Genomic DNA, 15,336 nt, shown 5'->3' on the forward strand with positions numbered 1-15,336 from the left:
GGTGATCTAATTAGCTTATAAGTGACAAAATAACGATGTACCGTAACAAAGTTGATGTACCGTAGCAAATGTGTTGCTAGGCTTTTATTACCGTACTACTACTGGTGCATATTTGCTTTTTTCATTCTGTTTAAAATTTGACTACCTGAATCAAAATGGTTAGGCTGATTTAAATGAGATATAATATTGTAAGCAAAAGTTTTGTTATGAAATGGCAAATCCATATGGATAGCAGAAAATAAGGAAATGTTAATTTAAAGGGCTGTGTTAAATAACATGGTTAGAGCATTGACATGTTTTTTTTTTTCTCCTTTACCCCAAATCCAGACTTCAGGTTTGAGTTGCTTGTTTCAGGCCAGTGAAAGATGATTTCTGACTTATTGTGTTTTGTCTTAAATGTCCAATAGTTTTTTTTATCCAGCTGCATATTGTTTTGGGTTGTGCTGAGCTGTATGGGATGTACCTCTCACCTCTCAATCCTGGAGGACTGGCAGAACTGTTGTATGTTGTTGCATTGTATAGGAATTCACTCTCTAAGGCTTTACATTGGTCACCTAATAACTACACTCAGTCATACTATATACACAGCATGTTAATATCTCAAAAGTGTTAGGTGACAACACAGACTACTATTTCTACTAAGTAATCATCACTCAGGCTTGTATAACTCAGAACTGTTTACTGTCCATCCTGTAATATATATATATATATATATATATATATATATATATCTGGGTACGTACACGCTCCTCTTTAAACATGCTTGTTGAGTGTTCCATGCGACAGAGAGGGATTGACTATTGATACACTATTGGAAAATGTGTTGCTGTATTATCTACAGCATGTACAGTTCTTGGCAGAAGGATTCTAGATGCGTTGAACCCTCTCTTAAAGAACCCAGCCAGCAACTTATAGAGAAATTTGGATAACCAGGTGGAGGCTGTGCGTTACATGATGCTGCACTGGGTGGTCCCACAACAATCTTTGAGGATGGCCATTCCTGTCTTTGTTATTGATGTTTTGCTTGTTGGAAGTCTAGTTTTCTTCTCTGGGTTCACACCTGTAGTAGTAATAATAATAATAATTAACAAAAAGAAAAAACAATTGCCATGAAAGGGTTAAGAGCATAGGCTAATGTAGTCTACCATTTCTGAACTTACTGTTTGAGAATACTAGTTTCCTGTACTGACTACTGAAGCATTGGCTTCCAAACTTTAAGTCATTGACTTGGAACAAGCTATAGTGGTAACTAATTTCAACACTTTGACACATCACAATTAAAGAATGTTTCTACTGGATCTGTAAATAAAACGTAAGATGAAGCTAGTCAACTAGCATTTTCAAAATGAGACCAAAATGGCAGTCTTCATACTTCTGTCATGATATGTTTTCTTCTCATGTGATTTGCCTTTTCTTCCTGGCTTTGTGAATAGGCCCCTGCATTCATTGTCTCATAATAAAGGTCCTACTCCCTTGTGTGCATGCCTTCTAATTGCCCATTTCTCTTTAGGGTGAAAATTGAGAAGCGGGGGGTGCTGCCGCCGCAAATTGAGGTCGGGGGGCTTTGGGTGCTGACGGAAAAAAAGGGGGGTTGCCCTGGGGACCTCTGGGCCCCTTACAAAAAAAAATATAAAAAAAAATATAAAAAAAGGGGGGTTGCCATCCGGGCCCCTGGGGACCTCTGGGCCCTTTTAATTTAAAAATATATAAATATATATATAAAAAAATGTATATATAAAAAAGGGGGTTGCCATCTGGGCCCCTGGGGACCTCTGGGCCCTTTAATTAAAAAATAAATATATAAAAAAATTTATATATAAAAAAAAGGGGGTTGCCATCCGGGGCCCTGGGGACCTCCGAGCCCTTTAATAAAAAATTAAAGTAGAAAATAAAAACAAAATATATAAAAAAAAAGTTTTATAAAGAATTTTTAAAAAGGTAGTTTTCCATCCGGGCCCCTGGGAACTGCCTGTACCCTCTGGGTTAACAGCTGTGGATTATAACCCTTTTCCACAAACCTAGTAGACACAACTGCCGCCTGATTGTCAAAAGTTCCCACCTCAGTGCAATTGTGCCTAAGGTGCGTAAATTGACCCTGAGGGACAGCTCTCAGCCAGGGTTCATAATGACGGCTGTCTAAAGAGATGTATGAGTTTTTATCCGTCACCTTAAAATAAGTGGACGTGATGAATCTCTCATCTTTTACTTTAATCGTAAGGTCCAAAAAATAGATTTCCTCCAAATTGGCTTCAAAATTAAATTTGATGCCCCTGTTGTTTTCTCTAACCACTTCAGCCCCGGACCATATTGCTGGTCAATGACCGGGCCACTTTTTGCGATTCGGCACTGCGTCGCTTTAACTGACAATTGCGCGGTCGTGCGACGTGGCTCCCAAACAAAATTGGCGTTCTTTTTTTCCCACAAATAGAGCTTTCTTTTGGTGATATTTGATCACCTCTGCGGTTTAAATTTTTTTGCCCTATAAACAAAAATAGAGCGACAATTTTGAAAAAAAAGGAATATTTTTTACTTTTTGTTGTAATAAATATCCCCAAAAATATAGAAAAAAAAGTTTTTTTCCCTCAGTTTAGGCCGATACGTATTCTTCATATTTTTCGTAAAAAAAATCGCAATAAGCGTTTGATTGGTTTGCGCAAAAGTTATAGCGTCTACAAAGTAGGGCATAGTTTTATGGCATTTTTATTAATATATTTTTTTTTACTAGTAATTGGGGTTGTCCCGATACCACTTTTTTAGGACCGAGAACAAGTACCGATACTTTTTTTCAAGTACTCGCCGATACCGAATACCGATACTTTTTTTTTTTTTTTTTTATGTGATGTGACAGTGGCGTTTTTTTCTTTTGTTTGTTTTTTTTTTACTTTTTTTTATTTTATTTTTATTTTTTACAGTGGCGTTTTATTTTAGTGGATTGTCAGTGTGTTTTTGAATTTTGTATTACTATTTACATTTTTTTTATTATTTTTTATATTTATTGCAATTTTTATTTTATTTTTTAATCAGCTCTGTTGGGGTGGCTTTGGTGAGATATCAGGGGTCTTAACAGACCTCTGACATCTCCCCTTTGAGACAGAGAAAGGGACTAGGGAAACAGATTCCCCTGTCCCTTTCTCAGCAGCATCAGCTGCGCTGAAAATGAATGCAGAGAAGACAGCGTCTTCTCTTCATTCATAAACTGAAACATTGTAATCAACAGGTTACGATGTTTCAGTTCTGTGAATGGACAGAGTCATCGCTGACTCTGTCCATTTGGAACAGTAAGGAGCCGGGTTTACCGGCTCCTACCGCCGCTCTCCATCCTGACAGTTCCGGGGGGGGGGGCACAGGGGAGAGAAGGAAACAGGGGGACGCACGGGGGAGAGAAGGAAACCGCGGGGGGCACGGGGGAGAGAAGGAAACATCGGGACGCACGGGGGAGAGAAGGAAACATGGGGGGACACGGAGGAGAGAAGGAAACAGCAGGGGGGGCACGGGGGAGAGGAGGAAACAGTGGCGGGGGCACGGAGGGAGAAGGAAACGGCGGCGGGGGCACGGAGGGAGAAGGAAACGGCGGCGGGGGCACGGAGGGAGAAGGAAACGGCGGCGGGGGCACGGAGGGAGAAGGAAACGGCGGCGGGGGCACGGAGGGAGAAGGAAACGGCGGCGGGGGCACGGAGGGAGAAGGAAACAGCGGCGGGGCATGGAGGGAGAAGGAATACACGGGTACAAGTACTCGGGCAAATGCTTGGTATCGGTACCGATACTAGTATCGGTATCGGGACAACACTACTAGTAATGGTGGCGATCAGAGATTTTTATCGGTACTGCGACCTTATGGCGAAAGCTTCGGACACTTTTGATACATTTTTGGGACCATTGGCATTTTTATAGCGATCAGTGCTATAAAAATGCATTGATTACTATAATAATGCCGCTGGCAGGGAAGGGGTTAACAGAAAAAAAGGGAAATACTGCGCTGACAATTAAATTCAAATTAACACTAATGCTGCAACTTAAAATGTGAGATACACACAAAATAAACATAAATGGAACTAAGGGACTAAGTGGAACGCAGTGGCGTCAGCACGCCGCTAAACCCTTGCTGACGCCACTGCGTTCCACTTAGTCCCGGAGCGAACAGGCTGTGTTAGCCGGCCTGCTACAGAACTTTTATACGCGATTTTATATCTACTCAAATGTGAGTGTGTTTTTATTTCATACCTTTTATTACATTTTTTAATGGATTACACTATGTGCGCCCTTTATTTCTTTCCTACTATTCGGGCATGTTCATCATCGTCCTGAGCGGTAGAGGATTCCAGAAACTTGGGGTGAAGATATCCTTGCCATATTAACCTATAGGCTGGGTTCATAGCCACAGACTCACAGAAGATCTCTAATTGGGATCTTCACATCTGGTAAGAAACTGCTAATCTTTGTTGGTGGAGGATCCTCTTTACTATTTCATCACCATTCTGGGATGTTTTGGATGGCATTTGTTTCATCTAGAACAGCAGCACATCTTGAGAGAGACGTTCACTCTTCTAATCATCTTCTTTTTATTATTCATTTTTTTGTAATATTTGGTCACAGAGACTTGATTCATGTTGGAGGACTAATTTTCATTCAACTATTTATATAATCAAAACTAACATTTTTTGTTTATTGATTGGGTTCACATTCTTTTCGGAGATCTTGTATTTATATGATTGTCCACTTGGTGGCCGATACTCATGTTTTTTGCGCAGCTTGTTTTTTCCATTTAGGGAAGGGGTTAACACTAGGGGGCGAGGAAGGGGTTAAGTATGTTCCCTGGGTGAGTTCTAACTGAAGGGGGGGTGGGACTGACATGGGTAAATGACAGATCGCTGTTCATACATTGTATGAACAGACGATAGGTCATTTCTCCCCCTGACAGGACCGGTAGCGGTGTGTTTACACAGCTCCCAGTTCTCGCTCTGTAATGAGCGATCGTGGGTGCCCGGCGGTGATCGCGGCCGCCGGGCACGCGTGTCGGGGCGAGCGGGGGGCGCGCACGAGAGCCTCCGGTTGCGAGTGTACGCGCCCCTATTGGCTGCATAGCGAGATGACGTATAGCTTAGTGATGTCGCGCAGCAGAGCCGACCTGGCGGCTGGTCGGCAAGTAGTTAAGAAGTGCCAAAAAAAACTCAAGAGGTCTGGCTCACTGCCATCCCATAGGAGGAGGACGTCATCGACATCCTCCTCCCACTTGGCCCCCATCGCCACTCCCCTATCTTGACGGTAGAACTGTTGGTCAAACGGAAAATAGTTATGGGTTACAGCATATTCCAATAACTCCATGATGAAATCAATCTGCAATGGAGATAATCCGGATTTTCTTACCAAGTATAAACTAACTGCCTCCAAACCCAACTGGTGGGGGATAATGTTGTAACCAGCCATAACCCACTCTTGGGAGTGATCTCAAATAGAACATTTATGACCTGTTTGGTGTCCTTGATGTAAGATGGAATTTTCTGAACCAAGGGCTATAAGTAGTGATCGATATACTTGCCTACCCGGGACGTGATTGAATCAATCCCACTGACTATGAGACGTCCCAGGGGACAAGTAAGATTCTTGTAAATCTTCAGGAGAAAATATACAATTGGAGTGCGAGGGGCACTAGGTACCAAAAAAAGTTTCTCTTTTTTGGTAAGAATCCCTTTGTAAAAACCCCTCTCTATAATAATCTTCAACGCCTTATATTTGATAACAGGATCCCTATTTAGAGGGGTATAGGTCTCATTAAGTGGTCTTGCATAGCAAGATCACTTATTGTTCTCTCACATATATATTATTATTCTTATAGCCAAATTTACCACCCTAACTCCTCCCACAGTTTTTACACTACATAGACGAGTAATATATCGAAACGTGCGGATTGTTCCCGATCGCGTTGCTATTACTTTGTGGAACGTTTCGCCGAATCGTTCGCAAAATATCGTCATTTTTGCGGCGAAATTTTCCTATAGGAATGAGTGTGGAAATGTCAGAAACTGAAAAATCAAGACATGATTTGTAAACTGTGACCACTCCCTCATTTTCAAGCCGACCTACACAAATTATATCAAAACGTTCAGCTATCCCTGCTGCCCCTACACGTGTCCACGGCTAATGATTGTCCAAAACATTTTCACAATATGACCATTTGTTTGCAACCTACGCCATCAATTGACCTCCAAGACACCTAAGATTTTTAGCACAATATATAGACTGCGACTGTGCCTTCAATTTTAATATTTTAGAGACGTACAATACATCAAAATGTAGGTCTGGATCTTGTGATTTGCAGAATATAAAGATATTCGCTGTACGATTTATAGTTTTTAAAATACAACCATTTGAAAAGGGCAAGTATTAAAAAAAATCCAGAATTTGAGTCTCTGCTTAGAGGCTGTTTGCATATGTTTACATTGGTTTCCTAGGAGACGCTAAGGGAATTAAAACTCCTCATGCACAGCTGTAAGGGGATTCTATAGCTCCTCCCACACAGTTGAGGTGATATCTGTGAGGTGATTTCTGGCTTCTACCACACAACTTATATCTAGTCTCACACAGCTCTGAGGAAAGTTATAGCATTATAGCTTCTTCTTCACAGCTCTGAAGGGAATTATATCTCCTCCAACACATAGCATCATGCCATCTAAAGCATGATGAAAGAGGTCTAAAGCTGCAAAGATACGCTGGACTAAACAGGACCTTTCAGACCCACGCTTTTGGGATCCGGAGCCCCACAGCAGCATAGTGGAAATGGAGGTTAGCAACCCTCCGTAGCAACCAGACCATAGCAACCCGTCCATAGCAACCATCCAAACCAACCCGTCCATAGCAACCATCCAAACCAACCAGTCCATAGCAACCGTCCATAGCAACCTGTCCATAGCAACCAGTTTTTGATGGGGCAAATAGGATGGTGAAGTTTTGATGGGGTAGTTTTTGAGGGAGCAGTTTGATGGGGCAATGGATCAAACTGGATCGACACATGGTTGGATCACATTTACATCTCCAGGAGCACTGTCTCCAGTCAGGAGTATTGGTGGAGGCAAGACCACGTCGCACAATTTCCCCAGAAATTGTATCTTTTCTAGTTATCCCCTATAATCCGATACAACTCAGTCAAGTAGTCACACCGATCTAAGACCACAATCCCCTCACCCTTGTCAGCTGGTCGGATAACTAGTGATTTGTTTTTACATCCAGGCCCATTTCTAAATCTTTCTGCATTTTGATCTTTTTGTCTTTGATGTGTTCTAAATCCTGTAGTACAACATCTCTAAAGACCGTGATGGGGGGTGCTAATGTACCTGGGGGGTTGAAGAGTGAGGAATTCGATAGACCGGAATGCTGGAATTCCAATTTCACCGCTACACCCTCCCTGATGGGGTTAGTTCACATATATAGTTTAATGTTTAACTTCCGTACGTACTTGTGTACGTCCATAACGGTCTGAAATTTGCTCAAACTCCTAGGTGGAGCAAATTTCAGACCCTTATCCAACAGTCTCTGCTCAGAATCTGTTAAATCCTGTTTGCTTAGATTGTAAATCCCAGCCCCTATGTTATTTTTCTTTTTTGCTGACAGGGCATGCCTCCCCTATCAGAAATCTGGATACATAATCACCTTTGGCAGATAAAGCGCGCCAGATAATGGAGAATAAAATATCCACATCTTTCATTACAACGTTTTCTGTACAACATTGTAGTGTTAGGAAACTGATTCAGAAGCACTGGCACATACTAGGCAGTGATCAGATTCCTAAGACCATATTACCTGATAGACCGCAGATCATTTTTAAGGGGGCTTCATCACTTATAGGGTTGCTCCCAGTGTGCAGGATCCTTTGAAAGTGGATAGATGTTTTTTTCAGAACCTCAAAGGTTATTACCGCTGTAAAAAATGTTGTCTGTTTTTTGAACAAATGTAAGGACAGAACGATTTTTAATTTTGTGTCCACTAGCACTGCTCGGACCTTTAAGGTGGAACCATTCATTACCTGTTCATCGGAGGGGGTGGTTTATCTCATCCAATGCCCCTTGTGGGTTACAATACATGGAGAGGACCAAAAGGGCTCTTAAAGTTAGATTGAATGAACATATAAGTAATATCGGAAAGGGCTTCAAGAATCATTCAGTCTCGAGACATTATGTTGAGGTACATCATAGAGATCCATCTAACACACTTTTTATTGGGATAGACAAATATAAACCCCACTGGAGGAGGGGCAGTTCACTGATTAGGGAGATCTCCAGACAAGAAATGGCTTGGATATATAGATTGAAAACATACCTTTTGGTTTAAATGTAGATACTGATGTGAATGCCTTTATCAACAATTCTTAATATACACATTTTTATAATATTGTTGGGGTTGGTTATTATTTTTAATTTGTTTTTATTAAATTTTTTAAAACACAGATATGATTTACATTTCATTTATCTGTAAGCATACAAAAAAAGTTTCACATTTTAAAATAGATTCAACATTTCATATACATAAAAAACAACAGTAAACGACTACACATAAAACAACAATATGGGTCAATCCTGTATCTTCCTGATCTTTTATTCTTTTCTCCGCCTTTGCCCTTTTCCCCCCATCCCAAGGAAGCGGGGAAAAGGGAGAGAGAAAAAAACAAAAGGGAAACAAAAAAAAAAGAGGGGGAAAGGGGGATTTATAGTGCTAAGTGCCCAATTTCCATTACCAATCCTTTAGTGCCTGTGCCCTCCACTTTCTATTGTTATGAGGGGACAAGAGTGAACATTCTTACCCCATTACCTATATACCCCTCTCAAGAAGAGTGAAGGAGAGCGAAGAAAAATAAAAAAAAACCCTCTTCCCCCCCACTGACTATATTATTTAAGTGCATTGTGTACTTCTCACCCTTTAAATTCATGTGACTTCTCGGTTCTTCCGCAAGGGAGGGGGAGGGGAAAGAAAACTTCCCTCCCATCTATCCTATTTTATTGAAGGTGCAACGTGCGTATTGATCCCATCATTATCCCAAAATTTCTTCATGTGACTACTATAAATTTCTCTCTAAAAAGAGAGGGGAAGGGGAAGTGAGAAAAGAAAAGGAAAAGGGGGGAACCCCCCCAACACGCCCTCCTGGGGGGGGGCAGAGAGCCCCAACTCCTGTCTTAAGCCAAGCAGGCCAACATTGCCTAGATACTGTCTTCCCTACTCATATAGTCTATGTAAACCATAGACTGTCTGAACTTCGCCCAACCCTCCCAGGTTCCGATATCTCCCCTGTTTAGTTCCTTATGTTGGTACGCTACCTCCTCCATAATTCTTATCCTTTCTATCTCCCTTAACCATTCTTGTATCAAGGGGGCTTGCTTGTCCTTCCACCTTTTCGGAAACAATGCCTTTGCTGTGTTTAATAGTATTGGGATAATTGCCGTTTTATATTTTTTCCTGTGGATAGTCATGGCATGGAACAGACATTGCCAAGGGTCCAAGCTAATTTCAATTTCACTGATCTCCTTTACTAGCTCTAATATTTGGACCCATTATGACTGAATCCTCGGATACTGCCACCAAATGTGGGCATGGGTTCCCACCTCCCCACATTCCCTCCAACATAAAGGTGACTCCTGGGGATTTATCTTATTTAGTTTTGCTGGAACATAATACCATTTAACTAATGATTTGAAGTTCATTTCTTTTGTCCGTGTAGAGTGAACATAGTCTAGAACTCTACCTCTCATGGTTTCCGGAAGTGGCTGGTTCAATTCTAATTCCCAGCTCTTCGTTGGGCACACGGCTCCTCACGGCTCCTCGCTCAAGATGTGTCATCAATAGCTTATATATGGTAGAAATTCCATGTCTGTCTATCCCTGTTTGGTCAATTAATTTTTCCCAAACATTCAACCTACCAACCCCCCGAATAGGTTTTGGGAGAGTGTCTACAAAATTTTGTAGTTGTCTATATCTCCAGACTTCCCAAGGAGTGGGCCCATATCTTTCCCGCAACTCGATTAATGAACATAGGGTATTTCCCCTCATAACATCCCTTAATCTCAAATGGGACGATGTAGTCCATTTTAAGTATAATTTATTATCTTTCCCCGGTGGGAAATAATTATTTCCTGTTAAGGGCATTAGAGGGCTGTTATATTGGCCTTGTATATTTTTAATTAGTTTGTCCCATGTTCTTAAGGCTTCTAATGTAATTGGGCCGCATCCTTCAAGGTGCCTCTGAACTGCCTTGGAATCCAGATAATGTGCCCTAGCTCAGAATTACACATTTTTGCCTCCAGTTTTTTGTGCCAAGGGGCACAGGCCCAATTCATGACCCTCCGCATGATTTCTGCCTCATGATATTTTCCGTGGCATGGGAGGAATACCCCTCCCTTCTCTTTTGATCTAGTTAATGTCCGAAAGGCGATGCGGTTACTTTTGTTCCACACAAATTTCTGTACTACCGATCTCAATGTTTTAAAAAATGCCTTGGGAATGTTTATCGGCAAACTTTGAAATATGTACAGAGCTTTTGGAAGGATCATCATTTTGACCAAACTTATCCTGCCAAACCATGACAGTCTATGGGCAGGGTATCTTTTCAATTAATTTTTTCTTTTGTTCAGCAAAGGCATGTAATTATCTTGATATAGGTCTACAGTTGATCTTGACAGAAATACTCCCAAATATTTTAGACCTTTTTGTTTCCATTCGAAGGGATATAATTTCCAGAGGTCTCTACTCTCACTTGTTGGAACCGAAATATTCAGTATTACTGTTTTTTCCATGTTTACCTTTAAGTTTGATACCTGCCCATACTTTCCCAGTTCTTCCATAATTTTTGCGAGGGTTTGCATAGGGTTAGTTATATGCACCATAATGTCATCCGCAAAAGCAGATATTTTGTATTCTTGACCCCCTACCTCTATGCCTTTAATTTCCTGGTTTGCTCTTATAGATGTTAAAGGTTCCAATGATAGCACAAAGAGCAAAGGGGAAAGTGGGCAGCCCTGACGAGTTCCATTAAATAGCCTAAAACTTTCTGAAAGGGTCCCGTTGACTAGAATTTGGGCCGTGGGAATAGAATATAATGCCTCTATCCATTTAATCATACGGGGTCCTATACCAAATTTATACAGAGTCTGCAACATAAAATCCCAGTCCAGCCTGTCGAAGGCCTTCTCGGCATCTATTGACGGGGACAGGGCTGGTCTTTTACTTTTCTTTGCTTCATGTATCAAGAGGACTGTTTTTATGATATCTCTAGTTTCTCTGCTGGGAACAAAGCCTGCTTGGTCTTCTCCTATGAGTTCTGGCATATAGAGCTTTAGTCTCTTGGCCAATATCCTCGCATAGATTTTCATATCTTCATTCATTAAGGATATTGGCCTAAAGCTAGAGCACATTGTAGGATCTTTTCCCTCTTTTGCTAAGAGAGATATATAGGCGCCTAAGGCTTCTCCTTGTATCTTAAATCCTTCCCCTATTGAGTTCATATATAAATGATAATAAGGCGACAAAATTCCAATAAATTTCTTAAAATATAAAGATGTATAACCATCCGGGCCGGGACTTTTCCCTGCCTTGCTATCTTTAATAGCCTGCTCTATTTCTTATCTAGAGATATCCCTATCTAGTCCCCTTAAATCCTCCTCTAATATTTCCGGTAGTTTTATTCTCGTCAGATATCTTCTTATCTTATATTTTCTATCTTGTATATCTCCGGGGTCCTGAAGGTCATTTACTCAATATAATAATTGATAGTACTCCGTGAATATTTTATTAATATCCCTAGTGGAATGTTTCATCTCTCCTGCTTTATTTTTTATCTTTGCTATATAATTTGGATTCCTTCTCGATTTTATCTGCCCTGCCAACAGTCTCCCTGATTTGTTGCCGAATCTATACTGTTTTTTAGCCCTTCCTATGAGAACTTGTTTAGTATCTTGCTCCAGTATATCTCTTAAAGCTTCCCGCTTTCTCGTCAGCTCTACCATTACTTCCTTGTCATTTACTCTTTTATGTGTTTGTTCCAGTTCCTGAATTTCCTGTAGTAATGTTTGTTTTTGGGCTGTCCAGATTTTTTTCCTCCTAGCCCCTTCTGCGATCAATCTCCCCCTCATGAATACCTTATGGGCTTCCCACAGGACAGTTGGTGCGATATTCTCTATATTGTTCTCTATAAAGAAGAGAGACAGTTCCCCTTCCAAATCTTCCACTATAGCCTGGTCATATAGAAGTGATTCGTCCAACCTTCAAGATCTTTGCCTGTCCGGTATATCTTTAAGTTCCAAGCTAACCACAACCGGTGCATGATCAGAGAGGGTGATCGATTTCACTTCTGCCTTTATTAAACCTTCTAAAAGCTGATGATCTAGGACAGTGTTTCTCAACTCCAGTCCTCGAGGCGCACCAACAGGTCATGTTTTCAGGATTTCCCTCAGATGAAATGGCTGTGGTAATTACCAAGGCAGTGAAACTGATCAAATCACCTGTGCAAAATAATGGAAAGCCTGAAAACATGACCTGTTGGGGCGCCTTGAGGACTGGAGTTGAGAAACACCGATCTAGGAACACATAATCAATCCTTGAATATGAGGAGTGTACCTGGGAGTAATAATTTTTTAAAAACAGGCAAGGGTGGACATTAGGACAGTAGATATTTACTAGTGTATATTCTTTATTAAACAAATATCCCTTTACAAATAAAAAACTTCCTTCGGGGTCTGATTCCATTGCTTTTAAGATAAATGGAGTATTCCTATCAAAGCCCACAGCTACCCCCTTTGATCCATTATTGGAGGAGTACCCGTGAATCCACACTGAAAAGCCTATAGAGTTCACGCCCACCCTAGCAGAATACTTAAGGTGGGTCTCTTGCAAGAAAACTATGTTTGCTGCCAAGCCTTTCAATTCCCGCAATATTTGATGGCGTTTTTCCGGGCTATTTAGACCTCTGACATTGTAAGTAACTATCCTTAAGGGAGGCATTCTTTAATTAAGTACGGCTTATATTGATGATTCTTTGTTGCCCTAAGTACCAAGACCAATTCTTGTATTTTTCCAGGATCGACCCTTACAACCAATACAAAACAAAATAACATGACTAAACTACATAACACCACCCCCACCCCTCCCCCCCCACATTACATTGATTATCAATGTTATGGCCCATCCAGCTGCCGCCTAGATGTACGGCCCCCAATCGGGTGGGACATCTTCTGGGGGGCCGTGTATGATTTCCCGATCACCAGGACCTCATCCCCACTACAGAGATGGTCCCGGTGGATCGGAGGGGCATCACCAACCTCCACCGTTCCCTCCCCGAGCAAACATCTCTCCTCTTACCCACCCTACTGCCAATAAAGCTTAATTTTTTTATTTACTTAATACTGCTCAATGTTCTAAACTTTTTTCTATGGCTGGTCTTATAATTTCTTCCATTCTGATGGCTTTTTTGTCCCAATTTTCTATCTGTGGAATTGGCACATTTAATTTGTTGCAGAAACCCTTCAGATCCTCTGGAAATCGCAGGGTGGCCGAAACCCCCTGATTCTTTGCTGTCAAACAGGCAGGGTTGGTTATTATAACATATATTTTCCAGGACATAACTTTACAGTCAATATTTTTGGTTTGTCTGTGCCAGTTTGGCTAAGATTTCTGTTTTTGGTTAGTTTGATTAATTATTATAATACTGTATTATGTTTATGTATGGTATATTTATTGTATATGAGTTATGTCACTGAGTTTAGTTTTGGACCATCACAAATCCATGGACCATTTTTAATATTTCAATAGGCAAACCTAGGGATTTCATATCTTATAGGTATTTGGCCTATATGTATTTATTTTTGGCCATTGGTCAAAGAAGTAATAATTTATTCACTAATTTCTTAATTTTTATATTTTTCATTTTTTGTCTTTGTTGGTCCTGTTCCACATTAGTAGATTTGGTTTATTTTTTGGCCTATCTATGTGGACTGGACAAGTTATACACCATTTACTGGGTGTTGTTTAATGGTACCATACACCACTGCACCTGCACACATGGTTTCAATTTCGGTGTGTGCATATATATAATGTCATTATGTTATAATTAGTTCATTGATAATTAACATGTATTTTTATAAAAAAAAATAATTTTAGGTTGATGGTGAATACAAATTCATCTTTATTTATTTCTGTTATAATTTAATTTACCACATCAGTGAACCAGGTGTGTTTGGTCTATTTGCGTGTATGGACAATATATATATTGTCCACTAGGTGTCACCTCGCCTAAGGGTTGAGTGTGTCACCCTATATACATTGGCCCAGATTCACGTAGAGGGCGCATCTTTTGGCCGGCGTAGCGCATCTCATATGCGCTACGCCGACGTAACATAGAGAGGCAAGGCCAGTATTCACAAAGCACTTGCTCCCTAAGTTACGGCGGCGTAGCGTAAATGGGCCGGCGTAAGCCCGCCTAATTTAAAGTAGGCAGGTAGTGGGCGTGTTGTATTAAAATGAATCGTGACCTCATGTAAATGAAGCGCCGAACGAACGGCTCATGCGCAGAACCAAATTGAATTTACTCCCTAAGATATGCCGGCTCAATGCCTACGACGTGAACGGAACCTACGCCCAGCCCCATTCACGTACGATTTACGTAAACGATGTAAAATCCGACGGCCGTTCCGACGTCCATACCCTAACATGACTTACACCTGCTATTGTGTGGAATATCTTTACGCCGGACATACGCCTTACGTAAACGGCGTAGATTACTGCGACGGGCGTAAGTACGTTATTGAATCGGCGTATCTAGCTCATTTACATATTCGACGCGTAAATCAATGGAAGCGCCCCTTGCGGCCAGCGTAAATATGCGCCCAAGATACGACGGCGTAGGAGACTTGCGTCGGTCGAATGGAGCCAAAATTCAGGCATATCTCCTTTGCAGAATCAAGCGCATAGATACGACGGCGCATCCGTGGACTTACGCGGCGTATCAGAAGATACTTCGGCGTAAGTCTTTATGAATCCGGATAATTGTGTTTTTTTTCTGGTGTGTGCGTGCAAGGAATGACACTTATGTATGTTATTCATATGCCCAAGTTTTAGTCTAGAGCCATTTTTGTTACTATAATGTATACCGATTTGGCTAACTTTCGTAATGCGGCTGAGTTCCATTGCAAGTTTCACTTGGTAATCTTCTTTGTGTATAAATAGAGGTGACGCAGCACGCCGCCCGTGCCCCTGGACAAAGTAAGTTATTACGAAACGGACGTAGGGCAGAGCACCGCGCTGACATCACCTTGTGTTTCATATGTTTTCCCAGAAGGATGGGTTGTCTGTTTTGTGCACTGG

At 41.2% G+C, this 15,336-nt stretch overlaps 1 protein-coding gene across 3 annotated transcripts in view; it reads right to left on the minus strand.

Annotated features, from left to right (window-relative positions):
* Nucleotides 1-735: 735 nt before the first annotated feature.
* BMERB1 (bMERB domain containing 1) overlaps nucleotides 736-15,336 on the minus strand; it is a 449,511-nt gene continuing 434,910 nt past the window's right edge. For all 3 annotated transcript variants that reach the window (XM_040356926.1, XM_040356925.1, XM_040356927.1), the window contains one exon: nucleotides 736-1,060. In XM_040356926.1, the coding sequence (XP_040212860.1) occupies nucleotides 948-1,060 (113 nt within the window). In that variant the 3' untranslated portion in view covers nucleotides 736-947. The remainder of the gene's footprint in view (nucleotides 1,061-15,336) is intronic.

This window comes from Rana temporaria, chromosome 6, assembly GCF_905171775.1.
Source record: "Rana temporaria chromosome 6, aRanTem1.1, whole genome shotgun sequence".
Classification (NCBI taxonomy): Eukaryota; Metazoa; Chordata; class Amphibia; order Anura; family Ranidae; genus Rana; species Rana temporaria.